The 20,372-nt window shown below is 38.5% G+C and overlaps 2 protein-coding genes across 2 annotated transcripts; one reads left to right on the top strand and one right to left on the bottom strand.

Annotated features, from left to right (window-relative positions):
* The first annotated feature begins 9 nt into the window (after positions 1–9).
* Positions 10–13,010, top strand: abcg5 (ATP-binding cassette, sub-family G (WHITE), member 5). Its single transcript, XM_061746199.1, has 14 exons — positions 10–177; positions 295–416; positions 590–726; positions 2,426–2,524; positions 4,562–4,694; positions 6,416–6,555; positions 7,634–7,763; positions 7,863–8,076; positions 8,285–8,490; positions 10,382–10,520; positions 10,658–10,731; positions 11,012–11,123; positions 11,233–11,345; positions 11,467–13,010. Exons 1-14 carry the CDS (start codon positions 116–118, stop codon positions 11,649–11,651), a joined length of 1,866 nt encoding a protein of 621 aa, XP_061602183.1. The 5' UTR covers positions 10–115; the 3' UTR covers positions 11,652–13,010.
* On the bottom strand, positions 12,890–19,310 carry dync2li1 (dynein, cytoplasmic 2, light intermediate chain 1). Its single transcript, XM_061745151.1, has 13 exons — positions 19,296–19,310; positions 18,252–18,380; positions 18,132–18,166; positions 17,290–17,359; positions 16,712–16,800; positions 16,298–16,490; positions 15,966–16,034; positions 15,795–15,872; positions 15,590–15,669; positions 15,336–15,406; positions 14,790–14,887; positions 14,536–14,628; positions 12,890–13,062 (listed from the first exon to the last, which is right to left on the bottom strand). Exons 1-13 carry the CDS (start codon positions 19,308–19,310, stop codon positions 13,000–13,002), a joined length of 1,083 nt encoding a protein of 360 aa, XP_061601135.1. The 3' UTR covers positions 12,890–12,999.
* Positions 19,311–20,372: the final 1,062 nt, after the last annotated feature.

Below are 20,372 nucleotides of genomic sequence, written 5' to 3'. Positions count from 1 at the left end.
CTGTACAGGGAGCAAGTGCACTAAAATAAAGTCTGGGACTAAAAGAGTAATTTCAAACTAATGTGAAGTCGGACCTGCTGCAGCTGTTGTTTGGAGTGGACGACTGACGGGAGACATGGACAAGCGATCAGAGCCGTCCTGTTGCCTCAGTGTCAGTAAGATCTCCTACACCGTCAGGTAAATGCTGCAAACAAACAAACAAAACAAAAACAGACTCGACTACATGTCATTTTATACATTTTGTAACAAAACTGCCCATGTCTGTGCATGTGTGTGTGTGTGTTTGTGTTTCAGTGAGCGTGTGGGACCGTGGTGGGACTTACCCTCCTGCAGAAAGCGATGGACTCGTCAGATTCTCAACGATGTCTCCTTTCATGTCGGCAGTGGGCAGATAATGGGCATACTGGGCAATTCAGGTTTGTACTCAGCTCATTGTGAAACGTTTATATCCAGTTTGAACTGGGAAAAATATACATTAATAATGTTACAGTCCTGCATTTGTTTGGCATATCCACTGTTATGCTACTTTATAAACTTAATGCATGAATTTGTGTTTGCTTGTGTCTCTTTTGCAAATGTAAATGTGAAGGTTCAGGGAAGACGACGTTACTGGATGCCATCTCAGGACGGATCGGGAGCCAAGGTGCACTGCTGGGAGAAATCTTCATCAATGGAATAAAGGTGAAGAGGGAACAGTATCAGGACTGTTTCTCCTACGTCCTGCAGGTAACACACACACACACACACACACACACACACACACACACACACACACACACACACACACACACACACACAGTTATCATTATATTATATAATCAAAGATTTCAAATGTTTTAACAGTTAGTAATAAATCAAACTCCAGCTCATTACTGCCAACATGCTCTCAGAAGTCTTCATCATCTGAAACAATGATCATAGATGGAAAATATTGCCTACTTGTTCATAAATGGTAGTTTGAAAGTAGAAAGCAGCTGATTGCATTAACATTTCATTTTCATTAACATGATAGTAGACAAATACCAGCTGGTTCTTATGTATTTAAGCCGTCAAGTAGTTACACCGACCGCATCAAATACTAGATAACAAATTTAATGAACACGCCGTTTTGTAAAAGCACCAGAAAGTGCTGCCCCGGCCTTCGTATGAAATTAACTCGGAAGCCTTGATAGCCTCCTCATACACTTAATCTTTCAATGAGAGGTGCTCATGTGTATCCAAAGCTTGAATTAAAAACACTGGTTTAAAAGTGGCCTTGCTTCATTTCAAATAATCGCCCTCCTCCCTCTGATAGCGCCCCCCCACCCCGAACCCCCCGTCCTTTAAGCCTCGTCATTAACTTCTTCTGCAAAGACACAGATGAGGATGATATGAGCGCCTGATATTAAAGTCATTCAGATGAGAGAATAAGGAGGAGTGGGATTAAGAGGCACACCATGTGTTAATTGAGGCAGCGGCAGATACAGATGGTTGAAGTGTGTGTGTGTGTGTGTGTGTGTGTGTGTGTGTGTGTGTGTGTGTGTGTGTGTGTGTGTGTGTGTGTGTGTGTGTGTGTTACAATCGTATGTGAACAGACAAATATGAACTATGCCTCCCAGTGTGTTCCTTAATACAATGCGGCTTTATTTGAAGAACTGGAAAATCGGTGGCACGATTTTCAAGTCCTCTACATTTCAGTCCGTTCTTTGGCGAGACACTGAACCCACCCTGATAAGCTTAGGAGTATTTGATTTTGGGTGGGGAGTCTCTTTAATTATGTGTAGAATTAAAAGTGCTGTGTGAGTGTTTGTTTTAATGGTTGAATAGATATTTTCCTATAAAGTACTGTGTTGAACCTGGACTTTACCTGGGTGGATTTAACCTGGCTGGTTTAAAAAAAGATTATATAAGCGTGGATCATTTATTCATTTGAATGCACAGGAAGTGTTCAGAGATGCAAAAGCAGAGTAGAAAATACATCTGTCCCTTTCTATCACCTAACAGCAACATACTGCAGTGCATTGTTGTCACATTGATGATGCTTGTTTAAATTTGAGAAAGTGTTTTAAATTGTCTCAACATTTCCTGAACATAATTTCATTGCCTTGTTACTGAACTTTTTAAGTATTATATTTATTATGTCTTTTGCATTTTCCCTTTGTATGCATATTGTGTAGCTGTTTGTGCTTGAACCCACCCAAAAAGAAACACCACAAAGAGTCAGAAATAATGAATCTGTAGACCTTTAAATGGCTATATGGCCACATTATTCAATTCAATTCAATTTTATTTATATAACATCTATTACAACAGAAGTTGTCTCTATTATTAAAGAAAAAACTATCAAAATCAATTCTCTATCATTTACATCAGTCTTTTTGCATCTCTAGATCCTTTTTTTCTTGTGTTTGTAACACCCTGTTTTGTCATTGCCTCTGGTTTCCAGAGCGATAACTTGCTGAGTTATCTGACAGTGGAAGAGACGCTGACCTACACAGCCCAGCTGGCCCTGCGCAAACAATCAGCCAAAGCTATCAAGAAAAAGGTGACTTTCTAGGTCCTTCTTGGCTGTTTGCACTGTGTTGGTTTTCTTTAGCTTAAAGTTGACATGTCTCTCTTCTGAAGACACAAACACGAAAGGAGAAAAATAAATGTGGTTGTGACTCTTGAAGCAGCATTTGGATTCAAGTCAGAACATTAACATTTTAAGCTGTTTCAGTGCTTTTGGAAAACCATACCAACCTTAAAAAGCTTGTTTGTATACTTCTTATGTTTTGATCAATGGCACAACTAAAGTTCTAGCACTGACATTTATCCTGCAGTATTTCAGGGGGCAGAAACCCAGAGAAATACTTTCATGTGCAAAAGATGGCACCCCTCTTTTTAATCCGTTTTGTTGTTTGTTTTGGTTTTTAAGTGTGAAAAAACATCAAATAAGTCATCTGATCATGGTGGGTACTTACAATTAGGCAAATGGCCTAAAGTGAAGCCTCAAGTGAACAACAACATGTAGCTTTTTGTTGTATTGTGTAATTACTTATTTCACAAAAATGAAACCAAAAAAATGTAAAAAAAAAAAAAAAAAAAAAAAAAGAAAAGACCATTTGGGCAATACTAAAATACCCCTCCATTGACAATGTAAGCGTGTATGTTTCAGCCCAGTTCTGCTGATCATCAGCGCTTGATGAAATGATCATGCTGTTTGAAAAGGTTGCCAGAAGAGCCTGGAAAGATGTGAGAGGTTCAGAGAAACTGCACCTGAACAAACCACTAGATATCTGGAGCAATGTAAATGGCCAAATGGGACCAAACTGGAGTTATCTGGCCTTAATGCCCAGTGTTACCTGTGGCCAAAATCAAACATAGCATTTTAACAGAAACACCTCTTACCCACTGACACAGCGGCGGAGGGGAGTCTATCTGGTGTTATTCTGCAGCCAAAGGACTCCTCTGTGCAGCAGAGCATCCTAGAGACAAATGTGAGGCTACTTCCAGTTATTGCTGCTAAAAGTGGCCCTACAAGCAATTCAATCATAATCATCATTATTAAGTATTCATTTCTTTCTTTTTTACTAACTAACTTCCTCCAGTAATCAATGCATCTTGTTAGTAGCGATCATTAGCATCAGCTGTTGAGCATGGGGCTCCTTTTAAGAAATGAGACTCTCTAGCGCCACCCTTCACCACGACGGCTGTCTGGGGTACTGCAGCCAACAGCGAAGCCGGTGTCGTGCCAAAAAGTGATTGACTGCCAGAATCTGATTTCTCCCCTGAAATGGGTCTTTTTACCTGACAAAAATTGATTGAAGGCCAAATACAGTTAATGAAAAGTTGTTTCTGCCTAAATATGACTTGATCTCATTCTTGAGCTTCATAATATAAACACTAGAGCTCACAGTATTGCGTTTAACTCTTTTAAAGGACCATTACAACACAAAATAGGCATTTTCACCTGCCAAAAATTGATTGAAGGCCAAATACAGTTAATGAAAAGTTGTTTCTGCCTAAATAAGACTTGATCTCATTCTTGAGCTTCATAATCTGAAAATTCTGGCAGGCAACTCACTCGAGATCAAATCATATTTAGGTAGAAACAACCTTTCATTAACTGTATTTGGCCTTCAATCAATTTTTGGCAGGTAAAAAGACCCATTTTCAGGGGAGAAATCAGATTCTGGCAGGCAATCACTTTTTGGCACGACACCGGCACGGGAGAACGGGGAGAACGCGCATGCAGCGTCATGTGACGTCACATCCGCAGGACCGCGCGGGAAATTCGGGCCCACAATTGCAGCGCATTTTGCAGCACACAGCCTGTTCAAGGCAAAGGAGAGATACACTAGAGGGCTCATTCTTTTTGGTTTGGAACGCTTCATCTGACATTATTACTAGAAAACTTAAAACGTATACGAATTTTTTTTCATAAAGCCTGCCTCAATCCTACCTCAGGCTCCTTTAACCTGTGCCAAATCAATATGTGGAAAACAATGATCTGCTGTGGACAAAAACCAGAAAGAAGATGCTTTTGTTGGATGTAATAGTTTTCTTATGACCTGCCCTTTGACCTCTGACTTGTTGGCAGGTGTCGGCAGCGATGGCAGAGCTGAGTCTGAGTCACGTGGCACACAGTGTGATCGGAGGTCGTATTTTCCCAGGGATCTCCGGTGGCGAGAGAAGAAGGGTCTCCATCGCCGGCCAGTTGCTTCAGGACCCAAGTAAGTTCCTCTTCGGCTGGAATACACCTGGAGAGTCACGCGAGCTGTGTCACAACATCAGACGTCCAAAGAAGACCCAAACAGCCTCGTGCCGTTACTGCAAATTTAGACAATGACTTTGAGGTGAACGAAGGCGTAAGACATTATCCCTTCAATTCTAAAGTCTGTAAAGGAAAGATATGCGGTAGGTGAGGATTACCTTTAAAGATAAGTCTTTAAGCTTTGAGCCACACGGGACTAGGATTAAACAAAATGGGCTGTGACACAATATATAAAACAGACGCCACTGAAATATAGGCTCACAGTTGTTGAAGTCTATCTCAAAACAGTAACGAGGAAACATCATTTAAGTGATGGTGGACAAATATCCGAGCTCTTTATATGCAAAAAAGAAGAGAACAGAAAAGAAAACATTACAAATCTGAGGTTAACTTCTGGTTCTAGGTATTTAATTTAATAAAATGAAGCAGATATTCTCAGCAGATAATTGATCTTTTTTAGTGCTGAATATTGACTGAAAGAAGCAAAGCCAACTTTATTTACAAAGGACTTTTTAAGCAGCAAACAATGAACAAAGTGCTGAACATAGGAATAAAAATACATAAATAATGAAATAAGAAAAGAGGAGTGTAACTTACATTTCATCTGAAAGATTCTGCAGACAAAAATGTACAAACAAGTTTTATTGAACCTCTAGATTGGGCTTCCCCAAACTAAATGTATTTAAGCAAATGTAAAATACAATTAATTTGCATATTTTGATCATGAAAAATTTAACTCAATTCCCAACAATTGTCTGTCCTCAGTTTTAACGCAGACCAAACCCGAACTCAGGGGTTCAACTAAACTGCAAATCTTATGCAACTGATATAGGCTACTTGTTTTGCTCATATAGAAGCAGAGAAACAAAGTGAGAACGTTTTAAACCCAACTTGGTAAAATCAGTGTGGAGAGAGTGTGGCGTAAATACGACAAATATGAGCTTATATAGCCACCACTTGATTATTTTAAGAGACTTCTCTGTTCACCCAACTTAGAAAATGTGCATAAACTCCTTGTGAAAGGTAGAAAGTTCAGTATATAACTTGTCTCTCACCTCAAGAGTTTTAAAGTCTCCGCTGAGAAAAAAAAAAGAATCTAAGTAGGAGGGAAATTAGGAAAGGACAGAGAAAGGGACAGAGGGAGAGATGGAGAAGAGTATTAAAAGACTGGGTTATCACACCATGAAAGTAATGAGCAGAGACCCACCTCGGTGTGTGAATGTGCTCATCCCAGGTGTAGTCTATCACACTAACTGTCCTCCGGGGAGGATGGAGGGTCTTAGTCCTCATTCAGGATTAAATGGCCATGAACAGACAGGCGCATACACTCACACGTACACACACAGTCACACACGGAGTAATGAGGAGTTCCCTTTCGCTGCCTCTCCAATCAACCAGGAAATGAATTAATCTCACAATTAAAGCATCTCCTAAATCCACTCTGCTTTCATAATGCAAAGAGGCAATCTTTTAATTGTCCTAATTAGAGTAATCAACTAAAAAAAACGAGAACTCACTTATCTTCCCAAGTTAAGTTGGCCCCGCAGAGCCCTCCGTGTGCCACTTAATAAGAAGTACATTTAAAAGTTTTCAACTGACATGGGTAAAAGTTGCTGTCCTGCCTTTCACTTGTGCTCAGTGTTTTACCGTGTGCCAATGAGGTCACTGCTGATGTTGCAGGGGTGATCTTATTGGACGAGCCGACCACCGGCCTGGACAGCATGACCGCCAATCAGATTGTTGTGTTGCTGGCAGAGCTTGCAAGGAGGAACCGCATCGTCATAGTAACCATCCATCAACCACGCTCCGAGCTCTTCAGGGTAGGTTTTGATGGGAACTGGAGAAAAAAGAGAGAGAGACAGAGTCTCTGAAATAGGTTGCCCCAGACCACTGACGCCTTAAACTGGCCTCAAAAGGATGAAAGCATGTCTTCTCTGTCACTGGAGAAAACATTACAGTGTAAAACGGGTAGGTGGGCTGGTTTTTGAAGCTTTTCTCTGACAGGGGTGTCAAATGTGCGGCCCGCGGGACGCATGCGGCCCGAGATAGATTTTCATGCAGGTTGCGAGAAGTTTCCAACGCAAAAAAACCGAAATGTTAATTTACTAAAAAGGAAGGCATAAATAATTGCCATGAATCGCAGCATATCTGATAATATATTTCTTCTACAAATCCATCGTTATTCCACAAAGAGAGCAGTTTTCGAAATTTTTTTAGTTCTCTAGAATGCATTTGCCGATTTTATTTCTTTGTAGACGGTCGTTTATTTATATTGACTACTATTATATATTTTCGCAGGAAAAATATCACTGCTAAAAAAGATGATAGAAGATACTTATTCTGAGAATTTCAGTTTTGAATACGAGGATAGTGACAAAGTAAAACACTTAAAAGAGAAGTGCTGACTTTTTCGGCACACTGGCGTAAATATCTGCACCAATTTTTAAAAATAAATGTACTTAATTGTACTGGAAAAATCTCTAAATCACAAAGAAACACTCTCGGATGTAATAAGAAAGATTTTGCTTTTAATTAAATTAGCGAAATATAAAAAAAACATACTTGTTTCTGTTTATCTTTGTAAAATGATATTAAAGTATATTACATAATTTGAAAAAAAACGAGAAATTTCAAGAAAAGATCCTGAAGAAATATATTTTACATAATTAGAGTGTAAACAAAGTGCATATTTCCTTTAAAATTAACTAAACTGATATTGGATTAGATAACAATAGTAAAAAAAAAGAATTAGAAAAAAGAAATTTGCACCGTTTTTGTTATTTTGAGCATGCGGCCCGCGAGAAAACAATTGGTCAAATCCGGCCCGCCAAGCAAAATTAGTTTGACACCCCTGAGTTAACAGGTGAAAAGATTATATGCTGATATGTGTATTTTCAGGTGTTCAGCAGGATAGCCATCATGAGTCGGGGAGAGCTGGTATTCTGCGGACAGCCAGATGAGATGGTGGACTTCTTCAGCCAATGTGGATATGAGTGTCCAGAGTACTGCAACCCTTTTGATATCTATGGTATCAGTCATGCGGCCGTGATCAAACACCAAAAAACATTTTTACAATGTGAGCACGAATGAAATGTTGAAGTTATTTGCTCTGCTGTCATTTCAACAGTTGACTACACCTCGGTGGACACACGCAGCAGTGAAAGAGAGGCCGCCACATTCAGCCGCATGCAAGACATCACCTCATCTTATCAGCGCTCTGCCATCTACCAGAGCATGCTGGACCAAATAGAGCAGAGCCTGCAGCAAGCAGACAAGCCAGCCATCCCCTTTAAGAGCAAAAAGTCCCCCCACGGTGCCGTCAAGCTGGGAGTTCTGATCAGGTCGGTGGGGGAGAGTTAGCCATATGTGTTGGTAAACACTTCAGAATCTAATTAAATGATAAAGAATAAATCTGATTATAAAACGCAGATCATAACTGCTTTATCAGTGGGCGAACTGTCAATGAAGCATCAAAGATTTCATTCAAAATAAGGATACTACTTAATTTCTCACACCTTCTGTCTGTTTATTGTTGTTCTTGTGGTTCAGGCGTACAGTAAGAAACCTTTCCAGAGACAGGATGGGTATCCTGATGCGTCTGTCCCAGAACCTCATATACGGGCTGTTTGTGGCCTTCTTCGTCATGGGGATAGACAAAGATGTCACCAAGGGTGCCATACAAGACCGCATCGGCATCATCTACCAGTGTGTTGGCGCTTCGCCCTACACAGGGATGCTGAACGCTGTCGCCCTCTGTGAGTTCCTACCACACCCATCACAACAGGAAAATAACATTTACTCAAGATGTTGCCTTTTTTTTTTGGTAGTAAGTTATAATTTTTCATTAGTTATGAAATGTTTGGGTGGCATTCCTGACCATCTCATGCTGACAACATCACCTACTAACATCAGCAAAAGGCAGATACAAAGATTTATTGGAAATCCAAAGAGTGCGTTCATGATTGCCTGAGTTAAAGTTATGTATTATCTTTGTTTATCCAGTTGCTTATCATCGTACTGCTTATCTCTTGTGCACAAGGTGAAAGAGGTTTAGTGTTCACGGTAACTTTGCCTCACTCAATGTCTGTAGCCACATCGGTTGGTTGTGTACATAAAAACAAAACATAACTAATTTTTTTTTATTTTTTCACTTTTCTATAAATATGTTAGAAAGTGCAAGAAAGGGAAAAATATATTCAGGTAAAATCAGGTGAGAAAACTTTAATAAGATATATAGTCGGTAGTGTTACAGACAATTAATAAGTCATAATGAAGAGAAAATAAAACTCCAGAAAGTCTCTCTGCTTCAAACATGTTTGCTGCCCTGATTTCCCCAGGCAGCTTGTTCCACCGCTGAGAGACTTTGACCTCTGATGCTCTGTCAGCTCTCGTCTGGTCCCTATAAAAAATGTTCAAGACAAGTTGGAGAACTAAATCACAGTCAGACACGTGTAAGCGTCATTTTGCAGCCTCCAGGACTTGAATGGTTTGCTGTGACTGATACCACCGTAGACCTTCAGGTGTCTTGCAGAGATTTAGCTTGAATGAGTCAGAGTTGTTCTGGCAGAGGATGTAGACAATATAAAGGTGGTGGTTTTACTGTTGCAACTGATTTCTTTCCCCTTTTTTTTTAAAGAGCTGCCATGTCATTATTTTTGGACCGTATTCAGGTGAACTTCACTCCATCTAGAGTTCAGTGAACCCAATTGCCGTTTTTTTTTTTTTTTTACCTACAAACCTACATGCTGTGTAGATATATGTGAGCACAAATATTTGAGTCTCTCTATGATTAACATGTGCATACTTAGTTTGAATAAGTAATGTTATATATTGTCTTTTACTTAACTTAACTTACCTTTACTTACTGAACACTGCGGAATCTCAGCATTTGATCTCTGAGAATTCAAGTCACTACTTATTGACCTAGTACTGTATACTTTGCAGGTTACAGGTTGTTTTAAGGGTTTGAGTTTTTATGGGATTCTTACTAAAGGTTTTTGTTGACTCTTGTGGCCCATGTGATTTCTATGGAGGTTTCTTTAAATTGAAGCCAAAAATGTTTCGTTTTTTTCTAATTTTACTTTTGTTCTATACAAGCAGTATGTTAAGAAGTTCATATGAGGGTAATTTATGAATGCTTTTAACTGTTGCTAATGATCTTCCACAGTTATCAGCTGGGTCTAAAATCTAAGCTTTAGTGCACTGAGCATCGCAGATACGGAGGATAATAAATGTTATAAAACAATGGTGTGAGCAGAAGTCACATTCTTCAAGCACCCAGACAGCCACAGGTAGTGACTGGTTTATCATTCTGACCTTGAATCTCAAGGATAACAGTTAACATTATATACTGAAAGGCATTTTCAGGGAAATAGCTTTAAAACCAGTTAAGTCTTTGGCTTGTTGAGACCGGCGTCCATGATCATTTTGGTCTTTAGTGAAATGCTTTTAGTGATGGGATATTGGAGTTTTAGTCATTCCAGCCAGTAATTAACTACTGTACGCGACTGAAAATATTAACAGTGGATTAGATATTGACAATCAACTTGTCCATTTACTTAGTTCTTTTCTTTTCTCACGTAACCATGTTTATCCTAGAAATACGTTCCTATTTGCCACTCTGTTTCCCTGTCCTTATGTCAACAGTCCCAGCCGTGAGAGCCATTAGTGATCAGGAGAGTCAGGACGGTCTGTACAGTAAATGGCAAATGTTCTTGGCCTACATCTTTCACATCCTACCCTTCAGCATCCTGAGCGTCTTCATCTTCTCCTCCTTCCTTTATTGGTGGGTAGTACATGTGTATAAACTCAACATTCAGATTCTTCAAGGATTTAATAGGTCTAATAGTAATCTTATAGTAAACATACTCTTTTTTTGTGTTGTCTGTTTGATCCAGTCTCTGCTTTTTTCCCTCCTTGCAGGACGGTGGGGCTGTACCCGGAGAGTTTGCGCTTCTTGTCTTTCACAGGTGTAGTTCTCGTGCCACATATTATAGGTGAGCAGATACGACGGTAGAAGAGCACACCTACTCACCCGTGGGATGTCCTCCTACATAGACAGGCTTTCAAATAAATATTTCTAGTCTTTTGTTTTTTTTAAACAATACATAAACTATAATATTTTTGATCTTTTAACAATACTGTTGCCACAACGTTGACAAAAAGAGTACACATTTAAAGAAGTGTGCATTTAACTGCCACATGCTTAAGTGGCGACCCACTTAAAGTCATTAATGTCACTTAGTTGTATTTATTCATATCTATTTTTCTCCTCAGGAGAGCTGCTGACTGTCGTGCTACTAGGAGTGGTGCAAGACCCTAACATGGTCAACACTGGTGTGGCTTTGCTCAACATTGCAGGGATCTTGGTGGGATCTGGCTTCCTCAGGTTAGACAGTTTAAGTAACTTGATGCCAAGTACATTTTTCAGGTCCCTATTGACACTGAAGGTGTAATTGTGGCCCAGCTGTAACCTTCTCTCCTCCATCTGTCAACAGAAGCACCCAGCAGATGCCCGTAGTGTTCCAGTGGCTCAGTTACCTGACCTTCCAGAAATACAGCTGTGAGCTGCTCATCGTCACCGAGTTCCACGACCTTAACTTCACATGCAGTAAGTTGATCTTGCTATGAAAACCATCAGGGACTTTTTTTTGGCTGGTTTGACATACTGACACCCAAGTGTATAAAACAAGATCATTCTTGACCACTTCCTCTGCTGTATTTCGTTACAGATGCGTCTAAACCTTTCCCAAACGCGTGTTTGGTCACTAGTGGTGATCAGATCATTGAGCAAGGCTACCCTGGCGCTCTGCAACGATACGCCCTGGACTTTGCTCTCCTCTACCTCTTCATTCCTGCGTTGGTGCTGCTGGGTATAATCAGTTTTAAGATCAGGGACAAGATCGCACGTCACTAAAACAACGACACATAGAATTAAGACAGGGTTTTGTTTAGAGGAAACTGGGGTTTAGTCCTGATGAACCAACACAGATTTGCTGTGTAACATTTACAATACAGAGGAGATGCCCACACTGGAGAACTGTGGCCAGTACTTATCTATTTTTTTTCCTTACATTCAAAGAATGCTTTTGTGTGAAATACTTTAAGTTTTTAGCATAAAATGAGTCAAATCTCTTCCTCACCTGGCTATACATTTTAAACGAGCTTTTCAGTGCACTTTGTGTTAATCAGTTTGCTTTCCACCGTGATACCAAAGTACTAGAAATAAACAAGAAAGGCTATAAAAAAAATAGTTTATCAATACAGTTGATGAAAAAAATCTTGTTATTCAATCATCTTCGACACGTGGGAAAAATAATGCTTCCATTTTATGTATAAAACAATTAACAAATGATAAGGCTTCATAAGATAACAGCAAGTGGAATATGAAAATAACACAACACAACTCCTGCTTCCTCTTTTTTCCTGAAACTTAAACACCCATGTTTATATAACACCTGCTTTTATATTTGTTCCTTTAGATATTTTTTTGATACTTTCAACTTTAAAAGTTTATATTTATATGAAGCAAACAGTTTAGAAATGTCTTTAGAGCTCATTATGCAAGCCCTTATGGAAATGTTCATGTACATTCAATGTCTTTAAACATATCGGGAAGAACTTATATGCAATGTTTTATATGCAGTTTGTGTTTTCACAGAAGTATTGTGCTATTGTTGCTGAGTCTGTCTCTGTGTCAGTGAGTGTCATCATGGAAAAATGGGACCTGGAAGTCCCTATTGTAGCAGAAAGACAGCTTTGGGTAGTTTAGTTAATGTTTGTAAATATATATCTGTCTGTGGATATATGACAAATGTGTAAGTGAGGAAAGCTTAGTTTATAAATATCCTCCGTCCAGCCCTTGAGTATTAACTACAACTGAGTGACTGTGGGTCAATGTGAAGATGATCCTTATTTTAGACTGTAACATACATTTCCACATTGAGATATTGAGTAAACTACATGAACTTTGCAACTTAAATTACGTGTAAATTGTATTTGCATTCTTGGTTTATTGTGAAATGTCAGGTTAGAGTTAGTTTCTGTAAAGGCTCAGGAATGTATATTGTTGTAATGATGTCAACTCACTTATTTTTCTTAAAGACATTTAATAACAGAATAAAGTAAAAAAAATACAAAATAAAAGAAAGGTCCATCTGAGTTAATTGTTGGTTGCATGAAATACAAAGATGACAAATAAATAATATAAATTGTACATTGTATGTACATTATTAAGTGTTGTTTGTGTCCAATAAAGTTATCTCTCATGTCTCCAGCTCCAGTCCTTTCCATGATTTTGCTGCATTCCTCTTATACTGCTCCAACTCCTAAATTAGGGACGGGAAAAAACAAAGAAAACACGTCAACACTTTTCTGAAGTGATGAAACATTATGAAGGCTAGCGGTACAGTACATTTGTCACTGTAGTACAGGGGTTAACATTTTATTTCTGTAGCACATTTTACTTTCAACATTTGCACCACTTCACTATATCACTCTCAGAAGAGAGGCCAATCCTAATTTTGTTATTTATGTTGACGCTGACAACAAAGCCCATTCTCCACTTTGATTCTGAGCTTTTAACATTTATCGCACCAGCTGCTCGTCATATATGTACTGTAAGTTGATCATTGGATGTTGGAATTTCAGCAGCCTTTATAATATATTTGTACTTTTCTTATTTAAAACATTTTAACCATGAATATTACTGTTTCAGTGAAGATCAGTTATGGTAGATTAAAAAAATAAAATAAAATATGGTTTATAGTTATATTAAACAGCGGACAATGACTTAATCCAGACTGTCAGATGTCTTAGAAGCCGGAAATGTGTCATTTTTTGTAATTGGTTGTACAGATGTATCACATCATCTTTAGTCCAATAGCAAAGCAACAATGAGCACCATCAGGTGAGGGCTGGTCAGAAATATCAGTATGTGATGTGTATTTGTGATTATAACAGGTTACTTTAGTTCAAGTCCATCTGAGTTTATGATCTCAGGATTTATTATAGTCTCTCAACGAGATTGCACAGAGACACTACTGCATGCAGGTTACTGCAGGGCAGTTTACTCCAGAACATCAACCTTATCAAGAGTCAAGACGTGTGCCCAGACATTGTTCAATAAGATGCATCTTTTAAGTCAGTTTAATTTGGTCAATTCAACAGCAATTTCACAGCAAATGTTTCCAATGTGGGAAAAAATTTAATGTTCATAAACTTGGACTCATATCTAAGCTCCCAAATGTACATAAAAAGAATGTTTTGAGTTGTAAACGTTAAAGAGCAGCAGCATGTCTCCCCCTGGTGCCGACAGCTAGAACTAAGACGGAGGGGTGTCTTTAAAGCACTGTCTGTACATTAAACATACTTTTTACTTCTTTGTTCAGTCATATCTGATTGAGAAAAGGAAACACACATACACGTATATACAGAAAATAGTCTCTATTTTTCCAACTTTTTGTGCATTAACAATTGCTGATTAAACTCTTGTACAATGCGGAAAGTCTGCAGGACTGCTTCCCAGAACAGCCAAAAGAACCCTGCGTCTGATGATTTCTTTTAAAACTTTAAATACACTAATCATTTATCATCCATCAAGAGTTTCCTTCCGTGTAGGACAAAGGTCAGGGACACGAAGCAGAGATAAGTGAACAGGCATTTCTGAGGAGCAATGGTTGGCACCACACTGCCAACTGAAAGTCATTACACAGATTATAGTAATAAAGACTGTCTAAAATCATTTTTATTACAGCATTCAAAAGTGTGTGACCCTGAAGCTTGTAATTGGATGTGTTTACCTGGTCTTTCTGGGCTCTCATAGCATCAATCTGAGGCTCACTGTACTGAGGGTCTCTGCTTGGATCTTTTAGTTCTTTCTGTTCATCGGCCCTCTGTGAAAACAAAGTTTATTCATAGAAAACAACTTACTTGTTCATGTATCACACATATATGATTAAGATGGAAAAAAAGACTTTCATCTATGACATTCAAGACTAGATTAGTTGCATATTTTGAGATGTTGATACAAAGGCTTTGGCAAAGACTGAACTACCTCCTGGGGAAAGACGTGCTCGTACACTTTTTTCCAGAGGTCCTTTGGATTTTTAGCATGCAAAGAAGTTATGTCCACATCTGTAGTAGGAGGGGAACCTAAATTAATAGAAACAATATTGTAAAGACAATATCACACAGTCATGTCCATGGTATCAAAAATGTTCAAATGCAAATGCAAGACGGCTTAAAGCGGTCATTTATCGAGAGACAAGGTACAACCTCGACAGGTCTCAAGTTAATTGTAGGGTCACACATAGAAACAAACAACCATGTGCACTTCTACACTCAATTTAGAAACATGAATCAACTTAACATACATGGTTTTGGATTGTGGAAAGAAGCTGGAGTATACAAGAAAAACCCACATGAAAACAGACAGAACACACCAAATCCACAGGAAAAAGCCACAGCCAAGGTTTCAACTGGAAACTTTTTCACTGTGAGGTGACAGTGAGAACCATTACTGGTCATTACTGCACTTCACAAACTGGTCATTCATTTAAATAAACTACTGCTTTTGACCACTGAGTTGTGCTGTGCTCACCTATTTGACTGAAAGAGTCGGAGCCTGCTGGAACCATGAGAGGCTTGGTGGGGTCGCAGGAAACAGTTTTCCTGTTGACAACATTGAGAACAAAGGAAAGCAAATCTAAAACCAAAGCATTAAAGAAATACAGTAACTAACTATATCTCTTCCCTGTGAATCTAAATGATCATACAATTTACACTTAATAACAGACTGCTTAAGTTTTTATTCCACCTAATCCAACAATTTACATATTGGGTTATCTTCCTTACCCTCTGTCCAGACCAAATGCCAGATGACAGAACAGCTTCTTAGTTTTAGACACTAGGGACTCTGATTTCATACTTGTGAACTATTAAAAATATAAGACAGAAACAGAAAGAAAGAACTGTCAAGATTGAATGCTGATAAGAATAAGTAAAAAGGACAAAAATATTCTATGTGAATATTTTGCATGTATAGTAACAAGAAACTTACAATGAGAGAAGCTGCATAGTAGTGGGCAATAAAACGCAATGTTTTACAAACTACCTTCTTCTTATCAGAGTCAAATTCCTGCAAAAATGATTGGAAAAAACTCTCTTATCTTAATTGGAACCTGAATTGAAATTGGAAAAAACTGTTTATATTTATACTTGGTTGTTTTACCTGAAAGAGGTCATATTTGCTGCCAATGATGAGCAGAGGAACTGGAAATGGACTGATCAGCTCTCTGTCCTGTAGATGGAATCACAGTTAAACTATTCTAAAAGACAAACTCCTTTTTTCAGCAACAACACAGTGGTGTGAGATTTAGTTATTTCATCTTAATGGAAAAACAGCTACTTTCAGTCTTATTGGTCTTTTTCACATTTCACTTTATGAAATATTAGCAGCTTTTAAGAGCCTGAAATAAGTGAGTGAATCCTGTCTTGATTATGCCACTATGCAAAGACCATTGAAAGAAAAAGAAAAAATACTTCAATGGGATTAGGTCTTACAGGGTAGTCTTTTGGTAAGACACGGGCTGCTGAGTGAACAGGTGTCTGGTGTTTGGCTCCAAGTTTAGACCTCTGCTGTCCTTGGGAAGAGACTTTGTCCAGCTGAGCATGTGTTGCCTGCAGCAGCTTTTCCATAGTTGCCCAGAGAGCATTGGGTTTAGACAGGTCCAGAATGAGGATGACAGAAAGAGACCTGAGGAACGACAGGAAAGACTGTGTTTTGGTAGGATACACGAAAGAAGATTTTGCACCTTTACTAATAAGACACTATTGTTTAAAACATACTTCTGTAAAAGTCTGAGGATGAAAGAATCAAATATATGCACATGTACGTATGTAACATACTGTCTCCAAATCCAAAACACAACTGTGAATGAGCCTACAGGTCTCCTCAGGAATGTGTGAGCAGCTTACCTGATGCTTAGAGGCGTAATGGGTATCTGGACCAGGTCTGACAAAGAAGTCCCTCCTCCCAGCTCCCATAAGTGGGCTATGTCTTTAGGCTAAAAGTGAAAACAACCAGTTTTTTATATGTACAGTATCTTGCAAGTTAGTCACTATGCATAGCTGTGGACATGTTTTTGATTTAATTTACTAAGCAGAAATAGTATATATACTATCTATCAAATTACAGTAAATGCCAAAGTTAAACAAAGCAAGTAGGTTTCAATAAATAGTATATCATGCAAAATACACTATAAAGTTCAAATACTCAAAATTAATGTTTCCTTTATTCAGCAGCTAAAAAATGAACCAAACGATTATGATCGAACCTAGAACTACAAAACACTGATTTTGTGTGTTGAAGTGTCATAATACTATGGTGCACTACTTAGATGCTTTGTTTTTTTATAGCTGTATAAGGGTTAACCTTTCACCACTCATTTTGTGCATTGTCAAATAAAAATTATGTTATAGCAACCAGAACACATGTGTATCTATCAATTTGACGATCATATCTGAAAGTGTCCAAGAATAAAGTGCTGTCTTACTGTGTTGTGTCCTCTGGCTCGTCTGCCAAACGTGTACTCCAGGGCCAGAGTGGGTTTAGGTGGTTCATCTCTGGTGGAGGAAAAGCAGGATCTCAGTTTCCCAATGCAATCTTTGAAAAAACAAATCTAAAACTGTAGTCTAATATTAGTCATTAGCTGCTCAGAGAAGCAGCTGAAACGATCAATCAACTTTGCACTTTTTCATTATTATTGACGAGCTCAGTTGTGCCTTAACCCTTGTGCTGTCTTTGGGTCAAAATTACCCAATTCTTCTATCCTTCTTTCCTCCTGCTCTCTCCTTCCTTCTTCCTTTCCTCTTTTCCTCCTTTTTTACCCTCCTTTACTCCTTTTTCTTCCTACCTCCCTTTCGTCATTCATTCCTTTATTACCTTCTTTGCTTTTCCTTCCTTCTTCCCTCCCTTCTTTCTTTCCTTTTCTCCCTTCTTTCCTCCAATCCTTCCTCCCTCTCTTCTTTCCTTTTCTCCCTTCTTTCCTTCTTTTCTCCATTCCTTCCATCTTTCCTCCCTTCCTTCCTCCCTTTCCTACTTCCTTCCTTCTTTCTTTCTTTTCTCCTTTCTTCCTTACTCCCTTCTTTCCTCCCTTCCATCTTTTCTCCCTTCTTTCATTCCTTCCTTCCTTCCTTCCTTCCTTCCTTCCTCCCTCTCTTCTTTCCTTTTCTCCCTTCTTTTCTTCCTTCCATGTTTTCTCCCTTCCTTCATTCCTTCTTTCCTCCCTTCACCCTCCCTTGACCCAAAGACAGCACAAGGGTTAAGTAAATCCCTTTAGAGTATGTTTTTAAACACAAAGCTATAATGTGAATGACTACCCAGACACATACACACCTGTCGAGACACCTGAGGAGTATGGACGTCTTACCCTGATAAGACGAGAATAACTCTGAGTTAATTTTCCATTAAGAAACGGTGAATAGGCTGTATTTGTTAAACACATGGTGAACGGACCCCGGCCTTGCTCCCTGTGAGGACCACGGTCCTCTCGGCGAGAGTCTCCCCCCGGAGCTGCTCCTCAGCCCGGCCCTCCGCCGCCGCCAGCTCCCACAGCGAGTCTGAGCTGCAGGGACAGGCTGGAAACTAAACTTCTGAAACAATGACAACAGTACAACGTTATGTGGTTGGGGGAATTACATGGACGATGATTCCTACCTTGTTTTGGTCATTATAACGTCATATTTTATTGCAGCGACAAGTAGACGAAAACAGCTATGAGCGTTGCCACAGCAACGGCGCTTATTGATGACGTTTCCAGCTACGTTTTTGTGCGCATGCGTAACCTGAATCTGATTTTTTTGGGGTAAAAAGTTCTATAATTTCTCTAAATCGTTTAAGGTCTTTTTCGTCTTCCATTTGTAAACTAACAGGTGTCAAAAGTATTCACATGCATTACTCAGGTAGAAGTATAGATACTAGAGTTTAAAAATACTCCTGTAGAAGATGAAGTATCAACTCAAGTTTTTTACTCAAGTAAAAGTATAAAAGTACTGGTTTCAAAAACTACTGAAAGTATAAAAGTAAAAGTAATGTAAGGGGGAAAGCCATTAAGGACAAAAGCCATTGAAAATGAATGCATCTTAGTATAATGCAAATATATTAAAGAACCATATATGTGTACTATTGAGCATTAACATGTGTTTCAGAGAGCAGAAGATATGATGACTAGTTGCCTATAAGTATTGTAATGCTGCAAAAAGTCAAACTTCAGAGGCATGTTATCTTTTATCTTAAAGTTTATTGGAATGTACCAAGTTTAGTTGCAGGAATCTGAGGGCAACGGATGTAAGAACAAAACTGGACAAGAACATCTGAAACAACCACAACCAAATTCACTCTATCCGGATGGAGCAATTTAACTGGATAGTTTTTTAAAAAGGCCGAAATGAAATAGAGTAACGAGGCTGTAAAAGTAAAAAGTCGTCTGAAAAATAATCACTCCAGTGAAGTATAGATAACCAAAATTTCTACTTAAGTAAGGTAACAAAGTATTTGTACTTTGTCACTTGACATATCTGTAAACTAATAAGTACAGCATATATGCCTGTTCATCATCAGGATAGGCTAGATTGGAATTCTGATGGATATATAAAGCTATGAACGCAGGTGAAGGTATCACTGCTTTTCAGTGAGGCATTACATTAAACTATCAAGAAAAGGCAATTTCATCACTTACAGATTATCACAGTGTGTAAAATTGTTTTATTGTAAAAAAAAAGATAATGAGTGAGTTTAAAAGCTGTGAAACAAAAGCTCAGGATGAAAATGGCTTGGTATTAACTAGGAACTTCAAATTTAAATCTGCAAAAGTCTATCAAACCTGAGAGACAAAAACAACACACACACACATTTTTTATATATAAATATATATATATATATATATATATATATATAGATGTGTGTGTGTGTGTGTGTGTGTGTGTGTGTGTGTGTGTGTGTGTGTGTTTGTGTGTGGTATAAGTTATCACAAAAAGTGAGGACATTTCTTTATTGTAACAATGCTTCACTTTTAGGTGGTGCCACATTTATAAGGAACATGCATGTTTGGGATGAGCAGCAGAACTGAGTACGGTATGTGGGTTACGCCCATGAAAAATGTGTCCACGCTCACCCCCACAGAGCAGGGTTAATCAGAGAGTACCTTGAGAATTTGGGAGTGGAGATAACGGACTAGCAAATAACTCAGTGGCTCAAATGACTACAACTGGATATCACTGAACAATGTTTTTTCAAGTTAGTTTGACATGATTATTGAACAATTTTGAATAAAAAAGAAAACATATTTGTGCTGCAAGTGAAGGACAAACTTTACCTTAGAGATATTATTTAAGACTTTAAAATAAACAATAATATTTTGACTGTATAATTTGGCAAAACATTTATTCTGATCTTCATCAACAGGCCATCGGAGGGGAAAGAGTACCATATTTTGTCAGTAAATCAGTTTGTCTTCTTTGAAGGTGACACATTGATAAGAGCCTTGTGTCTGCATGTTCACCAGGTCATTTGGTGATTTTAACATGTTACTTTTTTCAGATTTCAATTACAATTCATGTTTGTTTATTTTTTATTTAT

Source organism: Cololabis saira, chromosome 17, assembly GCF_033807715.1.
Source record: "Cololabis saira isolate AMF1-May2022 chromosome 17, fColSai1.1, whole genome shotgun sequence".
Lineage (NCBI taxonomy): Eukaryota > Metazoa > Chordata > Actinopteri > Beloniformes > Belonidae > Cololabis > Cololabis saira.
Note: the sequence above shows the minus strand (reverse complement) of the source record. Positions and strands in the feature narration are given on the sequence as shown.